The 23,284-nt window shown below is 32.5% G+C and overlaps 1 protein-coding gene across 1 annotated transcript; it reads left to right on the top strand.

Annotated features, from left to right (window-relative positions):
• The first annotated feature begins 567 nt into the window (after window positions 1-567).
• Window positions 568-5,934, top strand: LOC132718273 (uncharacterized). Its single transcript, XM_060701959.1, has 3 exons — window positions 568-721; window positions 1,938-2,109; window positions 2,545-5,934. The coding sequence occupies exons 2-3, from the start codon at window positions 1,996-1,998 to the stop codon at window positions 3,454-3,456; spliced, it is 1,026 nt and encodes a 341-aa protein (XP_060557942.1). The 5' UTR covers window positions 568-721; window positions 1,938-1,995; the 3' UTR covers window positions 3,457-5,934.
• The last annotated feature ends 17,350 nt before the right edge of the window (window positions 5,935-23,284 follow it).

Raw genomic sequence — 23,284 nt, 5'->3', positions numbered from 1 at the left:
TGAAAGATGGACACGCCCATTAATGATATTAAGCGGGGTACGAGTTAATTTTATAAAATCGCCTTTCATTGATAGGAATCAAACTAAAGTTTAAATGTCATTCTGTACTATCACATAAGTTTGCGTAGTTATTCATCTGTCTTATCTTGTAACTTTATGACAAAATGCGTTACTCTGTGGCGCTGTACTTTGCGGTCACTGTGTCCTTTCGTTTGTTTTGTTTTCATGTTAAATCCCATTAAGGGAACCTAGATATGTGCTTAAAGCCAGTTGATTCCTTTCTGTGTGTCATAACCAATACTCGAGCCAGTGTAGAGGGTTGACATTGTGTGAAAACCACACCACATAAGAGATTTTAGCCCATCACCTCCGGCTTAGGATTCCAACCAACACATACACCACTATTCCTCTACCCCTACAACACTCTCCATCACTTTCATTCAAAGTTTAGAATTTAGATATCCTCAATATATAACGTTTGTTTAGCATATTTGTAATGAAATATTTATATTTGCCTTGTGTCGTGTTATATCCCCTTATCTAGCTAAACTTAAAGCGCTTATCAGTTCTGTTCAAACAAAACTCTCAATCAAAGGCCGTCAGATGTTACGGAACGTAATTGCTATGTTTAAACTATGTTTAAAACAAGGAAATAGTTTGATAGATGGGATTGTGAATATTAAAGAATGAGTAAAATATGGATTACAGTGAGTCATTAATGGTAATTATGAATTATTTATATTTTTATTGCTATAACGTTAAATCGTGGTTAATCAGATAATTTTAACAAAGTTTTGATGCTGTTGTTGTTACTGTGTTTTAAGTCACGCTGACACGGTAAAGGTCACATAGACTTCCCTACTGTACCGTGGGAAGAAGACCTCAGTGCATCTCCGTGCAGTTCTTCAATTAGTTTAGCCAGATAACTGGATATCTTAGTCATGTATGAAGAAATCCGGGGTAACTGGTGGGATTCGAATTGTCAACTTAATTTGAGTAATATGTTTATTACTTACGACATTCATTGGTCATTGAAATCAAGTGATATTGGAGTTTGGAGAAGTGACGGAGATATACATGTATACTATATAAAACGCGAAGTTTCTCTGCATTATCTATGAATTAGTCTGTAGCTTTTTGGTGGCACATATATCGAAAGTGGGGTTACATTGTTGGGGTATTTACGAATACCTAAAGCAATTTGAATTCATTGACTGTAGACTGTAATATCTAAAAACAACGACATAGAATATAGAAGTTAAATATTCTTGTCATTATGTCACTATTTCCACTCGTCAATATGTGGAATTAGTCATCGCTGATAACAGAGGTTAATTTGAATATTGAAAACCCACCTCTTTATAAGAGAGATAAAGTTATCTCCCTGTTTGCATATTGTACCTTATCATTAAATGAACTATTACTTCTTGTTTATATCATATATGAAAAGTTCACAATAGCCTCATTCACAACCATTTACAATATCAAGCTATTTATTAAAATATGAAGGGAAAAATGAATTCCATGAGATATTATGGGAAAAAAAAGAATTAGAAAACATTAGTAGGACATATGTAAAAGTCCTGTTCAAACTTGAATTAAAGTTATCTTTAATCCTTTAAAAGTAGAAAAAAAACAACGAATGTAACTTAGCCGTTAACCATGCAGTTTAAAAATTCACTATCAACAATTGAAGCTTTTTATTTATTAACTGTTCATACTTCTTGTTATAAACACCGGTTTCAAATTAAATTGTCTATAAATGAAACTCAAACACAATATGGACAGATTTCAAACAAGAAAGGTAATATCAGAGTTCAAATAGAAAATTATATAATCAAGTTCAAAAGTGTACAAATCACAGAAAGTTTTGATGAAACTTCATTTATGAATAGCACGTTAAATTCAGTATAATTCATTGTTGGTTTAATTTGTAGGGAAGAGTACAGGTTATGTTGTTCCTGTGAGTCCTTGAGTTGGACGTGGTGAGGTTGTATGGTCATGATGTTGCGGTCTTCATCAGCAAGGAACCGGGTGCGAATCTTGCTTTTTGTCGGGGCAGTGATCTTGATATTTGCCTGTTTCAAGTTCCGGGGATCATCTAATGAGGTATCATATTGTTAAAATTTAATAATCTCTTTAATATTTTCTTTAAAAAACTGAGATTTAAATGCTCTTTTATCTAATATCTCTATTTTCGACATTTGCTGTTTTCAGTTGTATGTTTTAAAGCTATAAATGTAAGTCTACTTTGTGCAAACACTTTTTCAGCAAATCTTGTTCACATGTATCTGAATTTATTATTTTGATAAGGAGAAAAAATAACTTCAATTTTCTTTCACTTTTTGCATTTTTTTATTTTCATAATAAATTTATGCATACTCACAACATTGCTATGAATCTTAATGTTACATGCATTATTAACATAATACTATTAAACTGTTTCATTTTAAACTTGAAATACATATACACGTATCTTCGAAATATGCACATTTTATACTAAATAACTGAATATAAAAAGCATCTTAATTCATTTTTTTTCAGATCGAGATTCCTGGCTTTGAGAAATTAGATTTGAAACAATTCCCAGACCTCGGAATAACAGTGGCGGAGGAATTTCCGACGGACGGACCAGCACGAATGGAAAAGATTATTCACCAAACGTGGAAAACAACAGATGTTCCGCATCACTATATAGAATGGGTAAAAACATGGACTAAGAATCATCCTGACTGGAAGTACATGTTTTGGACTGATGAAAGTGCCAGAAAACTCATTTCCGATAAATACTCACACTTACTTCCGGCGTATGACATGTATTTAGAGAACATCCGCCGCGCAGACGCAATGCGCTACGTCATATTACACGAGTATGGTGGCGTGTATGTTGACCTTGATATGGAAAGTTTATCGTCTTTAAATAGCATCGTAACAAAATACTCGTGTATTCTGCCACAAGAACCGTATGAGCATCCAATGATTGATTCAAACTTTGAACATCTCGTGATTAACGCCTTCATGGCATGTAGATCAGGACATCCGCTCATGAAAAAGTTCCTGGAAACTCTTCCTAAATTTGCACACATGTGGAATGTTCTTGATAGTACGGGACCACATTACGCCACGTTTGTTTACCATGATTATGTGGACAACTCTAAACTCAAGCCAACTGACGACGACGGCGTTTATCTCGCACCGGCGGAATACTTTTTTCCGACAATTGACCCAACGAAATTTCCATACATGAAAGAGCGTTGCTACAAGTTATTTGAGAGCATGTCATATATTCAGAAACAGGCGTGTGTTTCATTGAAACTTAAAGGGCTGAAAAGGCAACCGTATTTTTACTCTTTTACTGACCACCATTGGGTCCATACATATTTCGTAAATAGAGTAAGTATACGTGGGCCCGTTAGTATTTTTGACATAGCCCCACATGCTGATATATACAAATAAAGGAGAATGGAGTAAACATCAACAGAAAGTTACGCGAAAGTGTGCGCGAGAAAACCGTACAGTATTAAAATTTTAACTTTAGTGGGCAAAATAGCCAGCAAAGTGAAAGAGGGAAAGAGTCAGCATAGACAGTAAAGATGGGTTGAATTAGGTACAATAATTAGAAGAGCATAGGTCGGAACCAAAAGAAACTAATAGAAATAAAACAAAAATATAAATCTTTCAATACAGACAATATAGGCGAACTAGTTAATTAAGTTGCGGCACAGTTGTAACACTCAATATTTCCAGTCATAATTGAATTGATTAAGGAAGAAAAAAAAAACAGTAAATAAATACTTTTTGTATTACTTTTAAAGGGTATATATACATTAACTGTAAAACGGACTGTGAAACATTGGTCCTTCGTGAAGGATGCTAAAGACTGTCATATTGTTTTAGATAATTTGACTGACAATCTAATGGCTGTTTGTTTATCCCCCTGCCTGGCGAAAAGAAGTGGTCGTTTTGGTACACTTCATCAAGTACTAGTATGTGAAACAAGTAAACGGTCGTTTAAGACATGTGCAGTTCAAATAAGAGAAAGAAGTTTACTTCTCTTTGTCTCTTCCTACAAATGCCTTTGAAAAGAACTAAATATAAGTATATACAATTTGATATTGTGATATTTTTTCTTTCATTATTATTTTATTAACTGAGGACATGCCATACTAATACGAATTGACTCTAGCGTGTATATGACATATACAGTTAGCCGTTTTTTCCTTGAGGATGAAACTAGACCTGGCTGGTTCCAATAATAGATTCGAGTGTGTGTCTATAAGCTTAGGGCTCCCTACATAATGGAACTAAAATAAATTTTGTATAAACTAATTGTATTTAAATCAAATTCGGGATTTTAGATTATTCGTTAGAATAAGTTATTGTTCACATGTAGCGTTATTTTTGTTCATCGTATCTAAATTCAAATAACAGACACTTCACATACAGTTACTAATATTGTTCTTTCTTTTTTTATTAGTATGGTACAAGTTAAAATAAAACATTCTAATGGTATTCAGGCTGAGCAGATCTAAGTTTTCCATATACTGTATGTACCCACTTTATAAATGCGCATCCAGAGAAAATCAAGTTAATTTGTCCAGGAAAAGTCTAGTAATTAAATGTAATGATAGCTTTAACTGTGATAAAATTGTTATAGCAAATCAGAGTGATTATCTATTTTAGGATTCAACGTTTTCAGATTCATGCTGATTTTTATGAAAATTTTGAAAATGTATTAAGATATGAAATATTGTTAAGTGAACAAAGAAAGTTATTTACACATTGCTCGTTAAATCCAAGTAAATTACCAAATAAAGGTGCAAAATAAGCTCCTACTGCGTTAGTCACGCAGTAGAAATATGGCAATAAATACTGCAAAATCAATTGCGTTGAAACAAGTAAATCATTACTTGAATTGTGTATCATTTTACTTTTCTATAAATCTTTGTTAGGTATAAATTTTTTTTCTCAAAGTTGTTTTTCTTGAAATTACTTTACTTATCTGGAGACATGAAGCTTTAAAGATCATTTACACCATATCGATTTGTTCGCCAATCTTGTTCAAATGAAGTAACTTACTTCAATTTCTAATACAACTTGTTCGCATTGGCCTCCCTTTGCTCATAATTACTTGTAATTGTGTCAATGCAACAGCAAGTAACTAGCAACTTCTTCACTAGCGTTCAGTGTGTTGTATTTTAGATTATCGGCTGAAGATATTGTGTCTTCATCCGATATTGTCAAGGAAAATATCAGCCACTTAAAAAATAGAACTCACGAGTCCTTCATTTTATTTTCTCATAAGATCTTACCGCCTCTCCTCATTTGTATTGCTTATAGATATAATTATCCCAGTTTAATAAATCTGTCCCAAGATTTAAATGAAACAATCAGACAGAATCAACGCAATGTGACCCTACCACGTGCACTAGGATTTGGGACACGAGCAATTTTACCTAACAAGGATTTTATATCAATAAATTTGCTGTTGACGGGATAAAGCTATAGAATAAACTTTTTAAAAAATATATACAACAAAACGTATTGTTTCTTTTTGTGAAAGATGTTGAATACTTTACTATCGAACTTTTTTGTAACAATCGGAAAACAAGTAGGCATTCAAGGGAAGTAAATTTGTTGAGTTTTCGAGATATTTTGCATGTATAGCCTCCCTTTAACCAAACAGCGCACTGACACTAGAGTCAATCCATAAAAGTAATTTATCTTCGTCCAAACCATAAAATAACGTTTTCGTGCGTGTCTATATTGGTATGTTTAATTTGTAGAAAGGAACTAAGAGCGAAAACCTAGTTGTTTTGGTATTACAAATGTATATTATTTTGCATAAACAAACTGAAGCATTTGTTATTATATCATTAAAATTATTATCTGACAGCAACTTGAAACTCTGGTGTCAGCTATAAATATAGGCTTTAATTAAATCATATACAACTTACATCTAATACTGCTCACTGTAAGCTGTATATGTACCTTCAGTACAGCTACTGTATCCCAAGGTTACTGTTTCTGTTACAATTCCAGTTGTGAACTCATAGATTATCACGAAATACCATTTTCAGAATCAAAAGAATGGTTTACGTAAACTTTCGTAAAGTGTATACATTGCCAATACAAAGTAATCTATATGCGCGTTGTCAACTGGAAATAAATCTCAACATAAGATGCATGTGTTTTGAATGAGCAAATAAAGCTCTGTAAGATGTCAACGTTATCAGCCAGCTTATAAAGCTCGGCGTAAAACGTTGTCAAACTGTTTGTACAAATGAATTTCACAATAAGCTGAATACGTTGACAAAGAGCAAATGAGGCTCATTTTATGCTGTATACATTGTGAGTTAGCATTTTAAAGTTAAGCGTAAGATGTGCACGTTGTTAAACGTGAACATAAGCTATGTAAGCCTTCAACATCAACTGTAAGCATTATCATCGAGCAAATAAAGCTCATCTTACGTCGTCAACAAGAAAATACTTCTCATCGCAAGATGTACACGTTGTTAAAATGCAAATAAGCTCAACATATGCTGTATATGTTATCAAAACAGTGTAAACTGTGTACAATGTAATTTGCGTAATCTAATGAAAAAAGTCGGCATTAATTTCGTTTCATTAAAATTTAATAAACCATTGGTAAACTACGGCTAAAAAGTAACAACAATAACTCAAATGCATGTTAACAGTTTTATAATATTTAATGAGCAACATTTTCTAATTAGTATAACTTTCATAAGTTTCATTAGAATGTAATCATCAATAAGGATTTTATAGATAACAAAGGACAATGGTTTTTGATTGATTGATTGAAACTGTGTGGCCTTATTCCTGCCAGAATTTTGAAAATTGGACAACCGTTTCTAACACGACTTCGGACGGACGAACGGACTGACATACAACGTCATTTCAATACCCCGTACCGATTGTAGTGGGGATAATGCAGCATAGTGTAAACAGTAAACGTTATATACAATAAGTTGCAAATGTTGTTAGTTCAACCTACAAGTATTTAATAAAACTTACCAATTGTCATACGCATATTGGATCTTCAAGGATGCATAGTTGTTGCCGTACAGAGCACATAGTTGACGTTTTCCACCGAATAGTGCTCGAAAGGTAGATGAGGAGCTGTATTCGGAGTTATCTGACTAAAGTTTAGATCTACTTATGTTATTTCTTGCATGTTAACTGATTGCCACCGTATTTGTTTTGCCTTCATTGTAATCCGGATTTACCGAGAAAGCTATTTTTGCAATAAAACAATCCTTTACAGATAGGTATTTGAGGAAGTTGTTCGTGGAAGTAAAACAAATTGTTGATTTTTGTTACAAACAAATTGTTTGAAGTATTTTGAAACAATTAAACTGGAAGAAATAGACTCAGTTTTTAATAGGCATGCTTTTTTGCAGCCATGTTTGTTCTCGAAATCATGAATAAACACATGACGTCAATTTCGATACAAGTACAAATGTAATTGAGATTGTTCGTCTTAAAACGAATGTCAGCTTCTTTGTATTATTATGTTGTTGATAAAACAATAAAACTTACAAGTATGTAAGTTGTAACAACGTGACATTCCCGTGTTTCTGGTTTCAGCTTGTGAGGGGGTCCCTCTGGGGATGGGGATTACATATAACACGTTTAATTTAATTAGAAAATTGTAAATTTAGTTCAGGATTTGGAAAAATCAATGATCGAAATCAATGATATTTATGTCCATGTCTGTAAACTTATAGGAATTAATTTAATTATCTGCACAAATTAAATTTATTATCTACGTCTTCGAAATATGAAAGTGAAATGGGTTTTTGTTGTCAATTTCTGTTTTGATGTAGATCCAGTAAGTATTCCCAAATGTGCCTCAATTATCCACCGGCGGGCAATTAACCAGTACTAATTTGTTAACTATTTCTCTAGGTGTGGCCAAAACCAAATTAGTAGAAGTGTGGGAATTCCATCTTCTAGTATCAGCAGTGGTGCTTCAATTGCTTATTTAATAGCAGTGGTTGTTGGGAGAAACCGTGCCTTAAACCAATTTGTGTCAGGAAACTACATTGTCGACAGGGAAATTATCACATTGTCAAATCTTTCGGTGCTTTTCCAAAAATAAAAAAATTGTAAACTATGTGTACAGGACATTTGTTGTCGTTTTTTTTAAATTCCTATATACCCTTCTAAAATTTTGTAATGAACAATTCTGGCCTCGAATTTAGAGATAAATGTTGTAAGTCATTGAGATTTTGTACCAATATTTTAGAGATATTTTAAATATCATCAGCTCTTTTATAGTATTTAACATAATAACGGTAGATCGGAATAAATCATATTATGAGCACTTCGTTTCTTGCTTTTTTGTTGCAGCATGGTTGTCATTTATAAAAGCAGTCAAATAAATCTGTCTACAATGTGCCTAGTTGTTAAAAGGCTAAAGTTAGTAATTTTCGTGGCTCTATGGTCAGATTAACAAATTCCCCTGTTACACCGGACTTTCGACCTTATTGTGTTCGCAGGGTGACCTAGGACGCAGTGCAAACGCCTCAGGGTCGCCAAAGGGTAGAGTCTGGAACGACTTAAGGCGATTGGGCACTGTCAGACATGTTTGATTTTCACTGAGAGGGTCCAAAGTAAAAGCCCATTTTCATATAAATACAAAGCTCACAATGTAACATGATGAACAATTTGAAAAGAAAACCACTTCAAAGGCTTTGCATTATAAAGACTAATATACATCAATACGAAAATTTAAACAGAAAGAACATTTATCTTGAATGTGCTCAATTTCTGAAGACCAAGTAAAATCTTTTGTAAGGTTTATGCATTTTTCAAGAGTAGAAAATTCCAGTTTGAAAGGTGTTGTAGTGCAGGCAGATGCTATTTTTGTTGCAACAAATCACCGGGATGCCGTTTTATCACATGGTCCTACAGGCCAGTCGTAGCTAAGAGTTGGTCGCACTTACGACCGCCTTTGTCGGTAAAAGGGCACCCAGGGTTCCTAGTACAGCGTTTTCCGACAATATTATATACCGGTAAAGGTCGCCGTAAAAACGCCAAGTTGATGTGAAAGGGGAATAGATAATTGCATTTTCACTTACTTATTGAGACTTAAAGGACGGTAATATAAGTTTGAATGAATGATTAAGGCATATCTTCCTTTATTTTATCGTTATGTTTTGAACTACCTTTGTGAATTATGACATTCCTTTATTTCTTTCTCCAATACGTCGCCAAAAGAATCTTTTTGAAGACACCGGTTAAAAGGACATAATCTCGAGATTTTATTCAAGACTTTAGAGCATGAATGTACACTTGGAAAACGTAAATGGCATTGCATGAATAATATATCTATGCATTTTTCTAAAACAAATTGAGTTTCAAAACAGCTTTTAATGATAATTAAAGTACTAATTACTACCACTTATCCTTCACTTATCCGTATTTTCTCATTTCAAACTCTTATCTGTGCAAAACTCCAAAGGCGTATAATCATAAAGTATACCCGGGCCACCTTTTGTCGCTACAGTTCAAAGATATCGTTGATGTACAAGTGTTATTTGCAGGAAATGATTTTCCATTTCAACAGAATTCCCAAGGTAGGGAAAACACGATGAAAGTCATTCGGAATACTTCACTTAAAGCTATAATCAGAATTGAGTGATTCAGCTATAATCCGAATCTTTTGATGAATATTTGCCCCTGCGCTATAGGCAAATAGAGACACCGTGTGTAAAAAATACAAATATAATTAAATGATAAAACGTGATTTCCTACGTTTCTCTGCGTTTTATTTAATAGGTATAGATGCGATCGGGAAGAGCTTGATTTGATTTGCCCGCCCCCACGGGACCATCTACTTCTTAATGATAAATTACTTCGGAGACCCTACGAGCGTAGAATATACAAATTAAAAGTTTGATAACGCATTTGCCTGCAGTCGTTCTGTCGCGATTAATTTATGTTTTAGTTGAGAGTAAATATTGTCGTTTAATTACAAAACAAGATCAGGCTTTAGGAAACATATATGGAACGCTGTCATTGTCAAATTGTACCACAAATGGTGTAGCATAAAGTATTGCCTCGTATGCCTCTGACACTTTTTAAAACTAAAGAGATTTTTGATGCTTCAGCTTCGTTTTTGGGAACTTCATTCACATTCTTGCAAAAGATGGTCAATGAATACATAAATATAAATTACGGAAGGCTATAATTTTGACAGATATACACACGCATACATGAACGATATTTGAGACAGCCAATCCATAACCTCAACAAAGAGTCAATTGTGTACTGTCGGCTGCTCAGTTAAATCATCTTTTCATTAATTTTCTACTACTACCAGATAATTCCAAATTCAGACTTACAGAACACGTCTGCTTGATTACACCAGCAGGTAAAAGATTGATTTTTGATATCACTTGAAATATATTTTCGGGGATGAATAGGATATCGTTCCATAAAAGGTAATTTTCACCCATGACTCCAAGTGTTTAAGGTAGCTTTCACCGAAACACTCAGAACCGTTGAACTATGACACATGACGAGGCAATATTCTGAGCATGTAGAAAGCAGAATGTCGCCTGCTTATTTCATCAAAGACTATTTCTGAAAACGTTACTCGACTCCAACACGGCCTTACACGGCCAACACACAAGCAACCACAACTGCTGTGCGACATCCACACGAATTTTGTCCGTTCATATCTCCAAGCATGATTCCTTCAAGATGCTTTCTTGTTCATGTTTACTTTGGCGTCATCTCGACTGATACTCGGCGGTATAGACCACACCACATACTACTCCTCTTCAAATTGACAGACTTGTCCGAACTGACCTATACACGATGGTTATTTGACCAGTTCGGCTACAGATCAAGATGTTTGGGGAATACTGGCGGAGTTTCTTTTATTCACGATCAAATTATAACATTTTACGATTATTATTATTATTATTTACTAGAAACAATATCCGACCGCTTCTTGTGCGTTTGTTTTCTCGATCCCTAATAGAATTTATTGACTTGTTAAACATGAGTGATGCCGACCAGTATGAACCAACCTGACGACTCCTGTCCAACAAGCCAGACCAGTCCGAATTCGTTTAAATTATCAAGCAACTGGTGAAACGCTGCTAAAGTGTCGCTTGTACTTTCAAAATCAGGTCACATAAAAGACGCAATATATTTAGAGTTAAATTATGTATACAGTACCATTCACATCCAAGACTTTTTCAGATATACGAGTAGTTGTTTATTTGTATAGTCTTGTTTGTGATAAATTCTTTAATACAACTGCTCATTATAATAGCACATACCTTTCTTGAAATTTTGAAAAAAAGTTGTTTCTACTAGTCATTTGTTTTTTTTATCTAGTATTTTAAAGTGGAAAGTACTATAACAACACTTTAGGCTCTTACTTCAGGTTCCTACTCGTCTAAAAACTTCAGGTTTATTTCAATCTTTACCAAACCGCACCCTATATTGAATAAAAAACACACCCACTTAGAACATTAGTCTTGAAATTTGATATAGCTTGAAGCATATGAATTAGTGATCTGATTTTCTTTCTAGATTTTTTATCAAACGAAAACATCAGAGTTGTTCAATCGCAAAAGGAAAAATAATCCACCCTACAACTGTTTTACTATTTTTTATAAAATGTCTGTATGAAATGTTATCGTATTGCAATCAAGTGTTAACATCATGAAATGCTAATATTGAATGGTTTATGTATTCTTAAAGTCATCAAGAGTATGGAGTAGAACACCAAAAAAACTTCTTATGGCAATTTCTCTTCAATTTCCTCAATTCTAGCCGCCAATAAACTAGGTCTAGTCACGTGACTTGCGTATATTGCGTATATTCCGGGGAAAATTAGCTTCATCAACCGGTATAATACCTATTATAAAGTGTTCAAATCATTACTAATTGGAAATAACGGGTTTTAATTGTTGAAATCTCGTCAGCTGGAAGTCTTTCACTAGATAATTTGCCAATAAAACAATCCTCCATTTTACTCATCCAATATTCATGCGCAGTGAGTCGCAAACGGGTAGCCAAATAACAAACGTGAGACGAAGAATGGTTGCGCGGAATATATATTGGCTCTATTTATTGTCTTCAGAGACTTTCCACGATCACAATATGTCGGTGGATATGAATAATTGAAGGGTTTTCCTTCGTGTTTTCGATAGACAGGTAGATTCGAAGCCTTTTACGGTGTTGCTTGGTTTAATGGGAAGTCTCAGGGGATCTCAGGTAACCAGGAGATAATGGTTTGTTTACCTGACATCCGGGGTACTTATACAAGTAGAAAGCATATATTCTGACACACCGTGTAATTTATAGATTTTACCTTCAAAAGCTTCAAGAACAAAGTCAATTCCCGTCAAAAGAAAAAGCCTAATAGTTTTCCACGAAATTCTATTTTCTCTCAAATTTGTAAAAGTTTCCTTTTCCTTTGAGTTTAGGTAGGCGGTCATGATTACTTGTGAACTTAAATTGTACAGTTAAAATGAAATTTCAAAATAAGACTTTTCTTTTTATCTTCCAAGAATTTCACCAAGAATTCCCTGAAAATGCATGGAATGATTCATATTTTAACAAAAGTATCATTATAAAAAAAACAACACACATGAAGTTGATACATGTATCTAACTGATTATATACTGATACGTGGTATTTGACTCGTTGAAATAAAAAACAAAACAAAAACACATCTATTATTTAAGGACAATTTTCAGTGTATATTTATAAATAAATAAACAAAAACAGTTTTTGTTTCAACACTTGCTTTGTTGTCCCGGCCAAAGGACCCGTTACCCTTGTTTTGTTCTTGTTACTTGAATGGAAACAGAATAAAAGAAAACGAATCAAAATTTTATAAACTTGATCATTATATTAACATGAGGATAGAGAATTTTAACAAGGCTTAGCCGATGAATTAACAGTGTCTAACGAAAGATAGTCGAGAATTCTTGAATAAAATATAGGCAGATCTAATAAAATTTTCAGTATTTAACGCTACCTTAGTAACCAGCTTCAAATGCCCTAGTCATTTCGTAAATAAGTTTGATACATTGTGGTTGATAGTTATGGACACTATTTTTTTCACTCGGACATTATCTTTTTCCAGCATTTTTTGTTTTCAATTTGATTACAGGTAATATAAACTTCGTAATTTTGTAACGTATTTAGGCACGCGAGCGCGAGGTCCTTTTTTACGACAAGGCTAACTTAAGTATTTTTATATAATAAAATTGAAAATTACATCATTCAAATGTCGTTTCATAGCTTGACCACTCTTAAGCAATTGCGCTTTTGATAAATAGTATAAATGTATTTCTTTCGTTTCTATTGAGTTTTGTGAGTTTTGATGAGTCGTGATGATATAATTGTTGAAAATATCCAAACAAGAAATTCATTGTTTAAAAAATGTTACATTTTAGGTTAACGGATAATCATTTTATGGTCACAGATGAACTGTTAAATTTTTTTTTTTCCTGAATTCGACATTTCCTTTTTGCAATATACTAGTAAGAAGACATATAAACAATGAACAATAAGGGTATCTGTTTTCATAACTGAACATTTCAAAAGACCAGTAAGTTTTATTAAAGAATAAAAGCGCATTTTTTACAATCATCCAATACACCTCACAAATTAAGGTAACACTTTCCGAGAAATACAGTAGATGCGGTTATCCTACACAGATTGGCTTAGTTTCATTTTATACTTGAAATTAAATAATAAATATGAATTCAGATTTGTATCTGCCGTCTACGTGACTAAACAGAACAAAAACAACAAAACAAAACAACAAAACTTTCGTTAAATTTATCATAAAGATTTTTAGCGAAACGCGTAAATAAATATTAAACATTTGAATATTATCATACTTATCATTAAATTATACAAAACCCTAAAATATGAAATGTTAATTTGAAATATAATTTAACTATTCATTTTCACACAAATTTGATTGCTGACGTAACTGTATTTTTTGTTCCAAAAAAGAAAGTCGCAAAGATTTGGGGTAATTAATCGATACCGGATAAACAAAACACGTACTTATTGATTACAGAACAGAAAGCAGCATGCCTCCTGATTCCCGCTAATTTTCATTTAAATTTTGAAAATGTTTTAAAAAGTAGAATATTGTGAAGTGAACAAAGAAAATTATTTTCAAATTGCAAACAACATTTACAACCAATGTAAATTACCAAAAAGAACTTAAAATAGCTTTTAATGCGTTACTAGCGCAGTAGAAATATGGTGAAAAATACTACAAAGTTGGTAATAAACCGCACATAACGTGATAATTATTAATTTTCTCTTGAGATTTTGTTTTACTTTTTTCTTTAAATCTCAGCACTTTTTTCTCTCAAATTTGATTTTCTTAAAATACTTTCGTTCATCTGGAGGCACGCAGCCAAGTTGACCACAAGGAGATCATGTGCATGAATATTTTGTTATGGAATTTTTTCTTTCCTTCTCTTATTAAGAAAATATGCGTTAAATACAAGAAACATCTTTAGTTATAAACTCTCTCCATATTTGATCATTGAATGAATATTACAAACAAACAAAATGATGATGATGATGATGATGATGATGATGATGATGATGATGATGATGATGATGATGATGATGATGATGATGATGATGATGATGATTATAATAATAATAATAATAATAATAATAATAACAACAACAACAACAACAATAATAATAAAATATTAATAATAAAAATGATGATGATGATGAGACTAGACTAGACTTTAAACCTATTATCATCATCATCATCCTCATCATCAGAGACCGGCATTATTATAAAGCCTTGATAATCTGGATACATACCGTGATGAAACTATGCTCATATTACGATATTACGAGTGTATACATGAAATTACTAATTTACCGACTGACTAATTGACGGACGGACGGACGGGCTGGCTTGCTTATTTGCTATTTCCTTCCTTCATTCCTCCTTTTTTTCTTTTTCTTGATTCCTTCCTTCCTTTCTTGATTCCTTCCTTCCTTTCTTGATTCCTTCCTTCCTTTCTTTCTTGATTCCTTCCTTCCTTCCTTTCTTGATTCCTTCCTTCCTTCCTTTCTTGATTCCTTCCTTCCATCCTTCCTTTCTTGATTCCTTCCTTCCTATTTTCCTTTCTTGATTCCTTCCTTCCTTCCTTCCTTTCTTGCTTGCTTGCTTCCTTCCTTCCTTCCTTTCTTTCTTTATTCCTTCCTTCCTATCTTCCTTTCTTGATTCCTTCCTTCCTATCTTCCTTTCTTGATTCCTTCCTTCCTATCTTCCTTTCTTGATTCCTTCCTTTCTTGCTTGCTTTCTTCCTTCATTCCTTCCTTCATTCCTTCCTTCCTTCCTTCCTTCCTTCCTTCCTTTCTTGATTCCTTCCTTCCTATCTTCCTTTCTTGATTCCTTTCTTCCTATCTTGCTTCCTTGCTTTGCTTGCTTTCTTGCTTTCTTGCTTGCTTCCGTCCTTCCTTCCTTCCTTCCTTCCTTCCTTCCTTCCTTCTTCCTTCCTTCCTTCCTTCCTTTCATTCATTCATTCATTCATTCATTCATTCATTTCATTCATTTCATTCATTCATTCATTCATTCATTCATTCATTCAATTACTTACTGTACTTTACTAACTTAATTTACTAACTTACTTAACTTTACTTTACTTTACTTAGTAATACTTACTTATTACTTACTCACTCAAACATGAAAGTTGACCATCAGACGAAATCTTTTAGATATATTATGACTGTACAAGAAGCAACTGTTGTCTTCTGGACATGTAAAAGCAACGAAAGTAGCTGTTGTACATGAAAATCGTTAATAGCTTCAACATGACCGAATTCCTTTAGATCCTTAATATGTTTATGCTTATTTGTTTTTTGTATTTTCAGGTTTTTTGACAGATTAACATGCATACAGAAGCATGACTTCAGCAAGAAGATATTTTGTTATACTGCTGAACAAAAGTACTTAATATGAACAAAGCAGAAGGTAAGTTCAGTTGCAGAATTTGTCTTTTATTTTTGCACACATGTACAAAACAACTTTATCAAAAAATGAAAGAGATATTTTATTTATTATTAAAAGTAGATAATTATATTCAGTGTGAAATATACAAGGCATATATTTCAATTCAAATGTTCCTGGAAGTTGGTCTCTTATATTCACTAATCGCCCCTCGATTGGTGGCCAAAAACCACGCAGCAAAATAAAGCATGATGACTAAAAACCCTTCGATTACAAAAATGGTATTATGTTATTGTAATAATTGTAAAAAGTTTATGCCATTGCTATAATATTTGGTACTGAATTACCGCAGTTGTTGAAATGATAAAACATAACAAAGACTTTAAAAGCAGGAAAAAGAAACATAATAATCATGGTAAGACTCGCATCTTCTACTGTCACTAATTAGTATCAAACTGTTTAGCACCAATAACTCCATATTGCCACATGACTTTATTTAAAGTCATTAAGTCTCAAGTTTTTGCACACATTTCTAAAATTGAGAATTTGAGGCACAAGCAGTGCAATACTATCACTTTAATCGCTTTTTGATTTAGGGAATCTTACCCCCCCCCCTACCTAATCGAGGGGCTTTTGATTATTTTGCTATCTTAGGTCGAAAGGCATTTGTCCACCTATCATTGGGTAATGGTCATTTTGCAATTTTTGATATAGGGGTTTAAACTAATCAAGAAGGGGATTTTGGTCATTTCACAATTTTCAACGAGTGGCTATTTGCCATTCTTTTCATAACAATCAATCGAAGGTCGAGGGGTTTTGTCTATCCACCACATGCACGAGAATAGAATTTTTGGAATAGGTTCGTTAGTTCTTAAAAGCAGCGTTTTTATATAATAATTTTGAATTACTAGTATATTATTTAACACTACTTTTCTCATTATAATGTTGATAAATTGTCAGCATTCGTGAAATTTCTATTTGGTTTGAAGAACTATTGAAATATAAACAGAACATATACTTTATTTCTGAATGGCACTGATTAGTGTATGAAGCTATATCACTGCTGCCTACAAAATAGAAAAAAAATGTTTTAGTTTTGAACAACAATTAAGATTAAAAAAATAAAAAATGTGTTGGTATATTTCCTCAAAAGCAATGACACATGCACGAAATCATTACCAAACATGTAAAACTAAAACTGCGGCATAATATTTTGTTACCTAATATTTTTTATTCTGTTTACGTACAATACCCATGTGTTAATTAACAGAACCATTCTATGTTAAAACTCTTTCGAGAATCGACTGTAAGATAATGGAACATATAATTTTAGCGTTTTTGAATTTTATGTAAATATTTTATTAAACATAGCCATTTATACCCTTTAAAGCAGCACGCCTCCAGACTCATGCTATTTTTATGATTTATTTTTTTAAAATGTATTTGAATGTGTAGTATTGCGAAGTAACGAAAAGGAAGCAATTTACGCATTATCAATGGAACTTACAAACTCCACGTAAATTACCAAAAAGTGGTAAAAATATATAAATAACCTTTACTGCGTTAGTAACGCAGTAAAACTATAGTTGCAAATACTAAAAAATGAGTCAATAATCACATATAATATGTAAAATTGTAAAATATTACTTGAATCTTGAAACTTTTAACTTTTCCTTACATCTTAGTACATTTTTCTCAAGTTTGATTTTATTGAAATATTTTGACTCATCTAGAGGCATGTAGCTTTAAGTACTATGCAGAAAAAATATGTTAAGAAAAATAAAGTGAAACATTTTAATCAGGAACAGTAAGATATAAACAATTGGCCGATACACTGATTGATTTATCTAATTATATGAAAATTATTGAAAGTGTACAGTATAAACACATGGATTGTGACATTTTACTATGACATGGTTATGGAATATGCCTTTTTTGAATGCTTATACTTTGTACGATGATGTACTTTGTACAAGTCTGAAAAAAGTTCTGTTCTGTTCTATAACTATAATTAAATAAGAATCTATTGCCGGGATGCTTATGTTGATTATACATGTACAAAGTTCAAGTATCTTTATTTATTCGCCAAAATTGCTGCATAGATTATATAAAAAATAACATTAAATAAATGCATTATAAAGACACAACAAAAAGAATATCAGTTATAATTGTATGATTTTTATGACTTTGTCTGACATTTGTTTTTTTATTAGTTTGTTTAATACGGCTATATTCTGAATATGAATTTGGGCAATTGATATACTATTTATGTGTGCCTGCTGATCTGTCTGCATTGGTCGCATGGGTTGAAAGAATTGCCACCAAATACATGGTTACTTGTAAGGCATTTAAGAAGCGAATTACACCATATATGAATTTGATTATGTTTAGTTATTTGCGGCAATTTCTTTGTGTATGCCCCAGAAATGAAATCATATTTATTAATCAGAAACTTTTTTTTGGTATCTTGTTACAGTTTCAAAAAGTTACCTATTTGCCACATAGTTGAACTATCTGTTGCTTTTCCCCTGCTGGCAGTTAGTATAATAACAGTGAAGTATTCTATACATGTATGGAAGCCAAAATACTACTTTGTTTACATTTTCTATAATTATAACACATTACTACACATTCTGTGCTTCTTTTTCAATTGTAAGACATCTGATATGCTCTAAATCATTGTAATCACTATTAAAACAATGTTAACACATGTTTGATATTTTAAGAGAATTGAAATAATGCAGATTTCTGACGCATAATGTGCCTTTAATGTAATGTTAAATTTTATATCCTGCCGGCCTTATAGCGAATGGAATGTTGTAGGCCAAGTGATGGTGATATAAACTGAATTGAGTAATGTAATGTAGTGTAACTGTTAATAACAGCAGGTACATGATTGAAACAAAGTTGAAATCAGACACAATATCCGGAGTAAATACACATAAAGGACAGCAACTTTAAAAAACACTCCAGAAAATACATTAAGACAGCTGCAGCTACTATTGTGTGTGTTTTTTTTTTCCTTCAAAAATTTCTAATTTAATAATTAAAAAACAACAACAAAAAACAACTAATCATATTTGATTCTAATTAATTGAGACCTATTTGATTTGATAGAATTAGATATTCGAATGCGAGAAATGAATGGGAAAATATTGAGACTAATTTTTTAATTAGAAATATTAATACATCATTTTATAACATTATCAATTGATTCCGAGAAAATATTACGTCTAATCTGTGCCGGATCTCTGCCATGCCATGGAATCCAAAAATGATATAGAGAACACCTAATGCATGTCACTCCTGATGCCAATTTAGAATTATAAATAAAATATTAACCTGCAAAATTGCCTTTTACTGATAAGGTAAAATACTCGACGTAAATGCAATGACACGTATCGTTTTCAAACATGCTTTGGTATTTTCATGAATATTTCAAACCGAAATGACGGGCGAACCCAGAATCGGATTGCATGGCCCATCAATTTTTACATTCTACAATAGTTTATTAACTATTTTCATTATAATTTCATGCGTTTTCACCGTTATGTAGACCCTAGGGATTTGTACCTGGATGATAACTAGCTTTTTACTATAAAACATACAATAACACAGCTAACTATGAACATAAAGGTATAGCCACGGTGTCGAATTATGAAGTGGTACCCATAAGTATCATAAACCCGTCAAAGTCCCATAGGAATTTTTACCGCTACCTAACAAATTTGTTGTATTTACTGCGTGGCTGTGCTTTTAATGCGTTCAATTAAAACTCGAGTGCTATTAGTCGGTAAAAAACCGTGGCATGACGTAGGGATTTTTTTTTAAACAATTAGCGTTTTAACTTTCCTGTCACGTGAATAATTTGCATATTGAACAGGACGGTTCCTCCCATCTGATGTCTCATTTACCAAACGACATCGCTGAATCAATAAAATTCAATTTATCATACATTTCAATATTGATATCATACTAAAGTTAATTCTGCATAAACCACATATAATCGAATGAAATATGGGTTGAAGATTCATAGGTTCGAGCTTCAGTAGAGGTTGTGGAAACTAAAATTGAATTTTAAAAGAACAATATAGTATGTACGTGGTTTTTACCTGATCAATGCGTACACAATATTTGTCCTTTGCAGTTAATCACTGACCTAATGCACTTAAAAAACTAGTAAAAAAAGTGCCGTGCTAAATCTACTTTATATGATTATCATGGTACGTCTAAACTTCTAAACAAATTAAACAAATTATTATTTATTTATTTATTTTTTGTTATAAATTTCATAGTTTAGTAAACTTTCATTTTAGGTTTAGCTCAAAATACATTTTTTCCACAAATAAAACTAAGGTATATCGAATTATAGGAATATCACTCATATTTTAACACCATGTCGACTGACACTCATAATTTTTCAGGTTAGGTTCTAAATTATCTTGTAGATAAATAAATGTACATGTAAGTGCAAATTATAATATACAATACATCCACAGAAACGTCATATGCCTGCATTCTAAGCAATACGGTCTCTGCAAAATGGACATATTATCTTTACTATCATTATCATAATTTAACATTTTATATATTTTGTCTCTCTTTTTATAAAGGTTTTATGTAAATTTAAAAGTCCTATTCAAAATAAGCTTATTTTTTGACACTGAAACATTTTCTGTCGCATTCTGTGATTAAGTAGGTTTAAATAGTAATTTTATTCAAACATTCTCTAATGTGTTTGTATGACGATGACACAATTATTTTTATACAATTTGTCTTGTCATGTGTATGATTAAATGTTGATCTCATGGGTTTATCAGCCAAACGGTATTTCATAAAGTAAACTTAATAATTATTATAGAGTCACTCCATTATTCGGACATATTGATAAAGAAACTTACAAAATTTCTATGTCCTATTTCCGTGGTCATTTCATAGAAAGATTGAACCAATAATGTAAGCTTATTGGCATAAATAGGTAGAAGTAACTCTAATGATTTTTTTTTATCACAAGATTGACGACAAAAGAGAAATACATGTATTTAATTTGCAAGAAATTTCTAAACACATTAAGCTTAAAAAAATATTGTCAAAATATGATTGTACATGTTTTTCTAGTTTTAAAACTTGTATTTTTTAACGAATTTCTTTTTTATATATATATAAATAGATATCTCTTATTTTTTTGCAAATAAAAAGAGAGAACTATATTTTCTTTAGATATTCCAGAATACCACGCACACAATGCGTGCCTGTAACCCTGTTTTTATTTTCGTGGATTATATATATTCAACAGTTAGATTTATTTTTAGTCATTGTTCGTTATGCAGTCCAAAAGCTGTTCATTCTATACATGCCAAATACTTGAAACTAGGGTCAATGATGCGTTGTCATTTACGCTATATCTATTTCGTGATGAAGTAATGTAGAATAGTTTTGAAATCTATGTATTTTTAACATTATGACTATGTTCTTTAGATACTATGTAGATTTGTGAATACCAAATGCACGAAACCTTGCTAAGCTTTAAACTGAAGGAAAACAAAACAGTTCGTGCTACCCGAAAAAAACAACAGATTTTCTGCTGCGATTTAGCATTTGATAGGAAAAAATTGTTTAAGAATCCCGTGACTTCTTAGAGAAAAAAAACGAACATCTTGTACTATCCGAACTCTACTGTACATAAATAAAATCTTAACATCGGCGTCCCAATAGAACGCTTAAAGTCGTTGCGTGATTGGCAATAATCAAGCATTGATCTATCCTAACCTGGGCACATGTGGCCCAGATTAAACCAAAATTAATCAAAACAAAGGACAGTTTGATATCTTTTCCCAAGAAACTAATCGCAAAATTCACTGCGTCTTTTTTGAAGTCATAATTACACTGGTTTAAGACAGTCGACAGTAATTAAAGCACCTTTAATCAAGATGCGACTCTACCATTTGGCATTTTCCTTTCTTGAGTCATTAAACAGATCCAAATAATTGTTAGAGTCCCTGACAATCCAATATTTTTACAACGGTAAATGGCCCGTTACTTTCTCAAGGTGATAATTAGATCCAAAATACACATAAACACAACTGAAGACATCTGTTACGTTTTTATTTTTGTCATTACAGTTCTTACGAACTTTTCCGTTTTTCTTAATATAATTTGTTTATATCAAAAAGCGCAGGTAATGAAATCATGCTTTAGAACTGTCCAATGGCATCAGAAATGAAACAAAATTGCTTTTAACAAGGAGTCAATTGACATGAATGAAAATGAATAACACATTTAGAAACATAAAAAGATTCGGTCGGGTGTAAGTATTTCTTTCTATTCAGAGTATTAGGCAATTAAGCTCTGTGCACATCATGGGCATGTGATAAATAATTTAAAAATTCTATAACATATTTGCTGTAAAATAATCCACCAAAAGTTGAATCCCCCTTGTGGCTGAGGGGTTGTCTTTAAAGGTTTGGGCACACCGTTTATCACTCCATGATTTTCAGAGGCGACTAAATTGGATTGAATAACTGAAGTCAATGAATTCTTAGCTCCAGCAGCTTGGATGGTTTTGACTTAAAAGATTGTAACACCCGACGTTAGCTAGAAACATATTTCATGTTTCTACGCCACATGACCTTCACAAACAAAACAAACAAAAACGTACCATTACACAACTATTACATTCAAACAGTCTCTTTAATGGTTGAGGCATCAGAATTGCAGCCATCGTTTATCCCTACGTGATCATAAGAGGCGACTTAATGGGACTTAATAACGGAAGGCTATGCTTTTCTTAGCTTCAGCAGCTGCGATGGTTTTGACCCCTGGTGTTGCTTTGAAGATTATAACACCCAAGGTCAGGCAAAAAACATATTTCTTGTTTCTACGCCTCATGACCTAAACAAGCAAAACAATAAAATAAGTATCATTAAACAACAATTACATTCAAACAGTGTCAGTAATTCGCTTGACGCTTCAATTTGAGCTGGAATGGTGGGTAGGAAGGGCATTATAGAATCATCACATGTTCTCTCTCTTAAAGAAGCATTAGTATTGTTTGACTCTCCTCAGAAGAACAATTGTGTCCACAGCAATACTGGCCCATTTATTTCGTACTCATCATTTTATAAATACCGTTATAGAAATATATGATATTGACAACAACGGTATTTGCATGTATATCACCGACTAAAACCGGCAAAAACATACGACTCGGCACGAACAGATGTAATGTTGTCTTAACCTCCACTAATATTTTATTTAAACTCATTAAGACAGTCGGTCGAAAAAGGA

This window comes from Ruditapes philippinarum, unplaced genomic scaffold (genome assembly GCF_026571515.1).
Source record: "Ruditapes philippinarum isolate M1 unplaced genomic scaffold, ASM2657151v2 ctg3062_1_1_1_1, whole genome shotgun sequence".
Classification (NCBI taxonomy): domain Eukaryota; kingdom Metazoa; phylum Mollusca; class Bivalvia; order Venerida; family Veneridae; genus Ruditapes; species Ruditapes philippinarum.
This window is presented reverse-complemented; position numbering and strand designations above follow the sequence as displayed.

What these genes read in the sequence shown, in the direction of transcription:
- LOC132718273 (XM_060701959.1), top strand. Translation starts at nt 1,996, where the DNA reads ATGGTCATGATGTTGCGGTCTTCATCAGCAAGGAACCGGGTGCGAATC. An exon ending in TCCGGGGATCATCTAATGAG is followed by an intron (nt 2,110 to 2,544) that starts GTATCATATTGT and finishes ATTTTTTTTCAG; the next exon opens with ATCGAGATTCCTGGCTTTGA.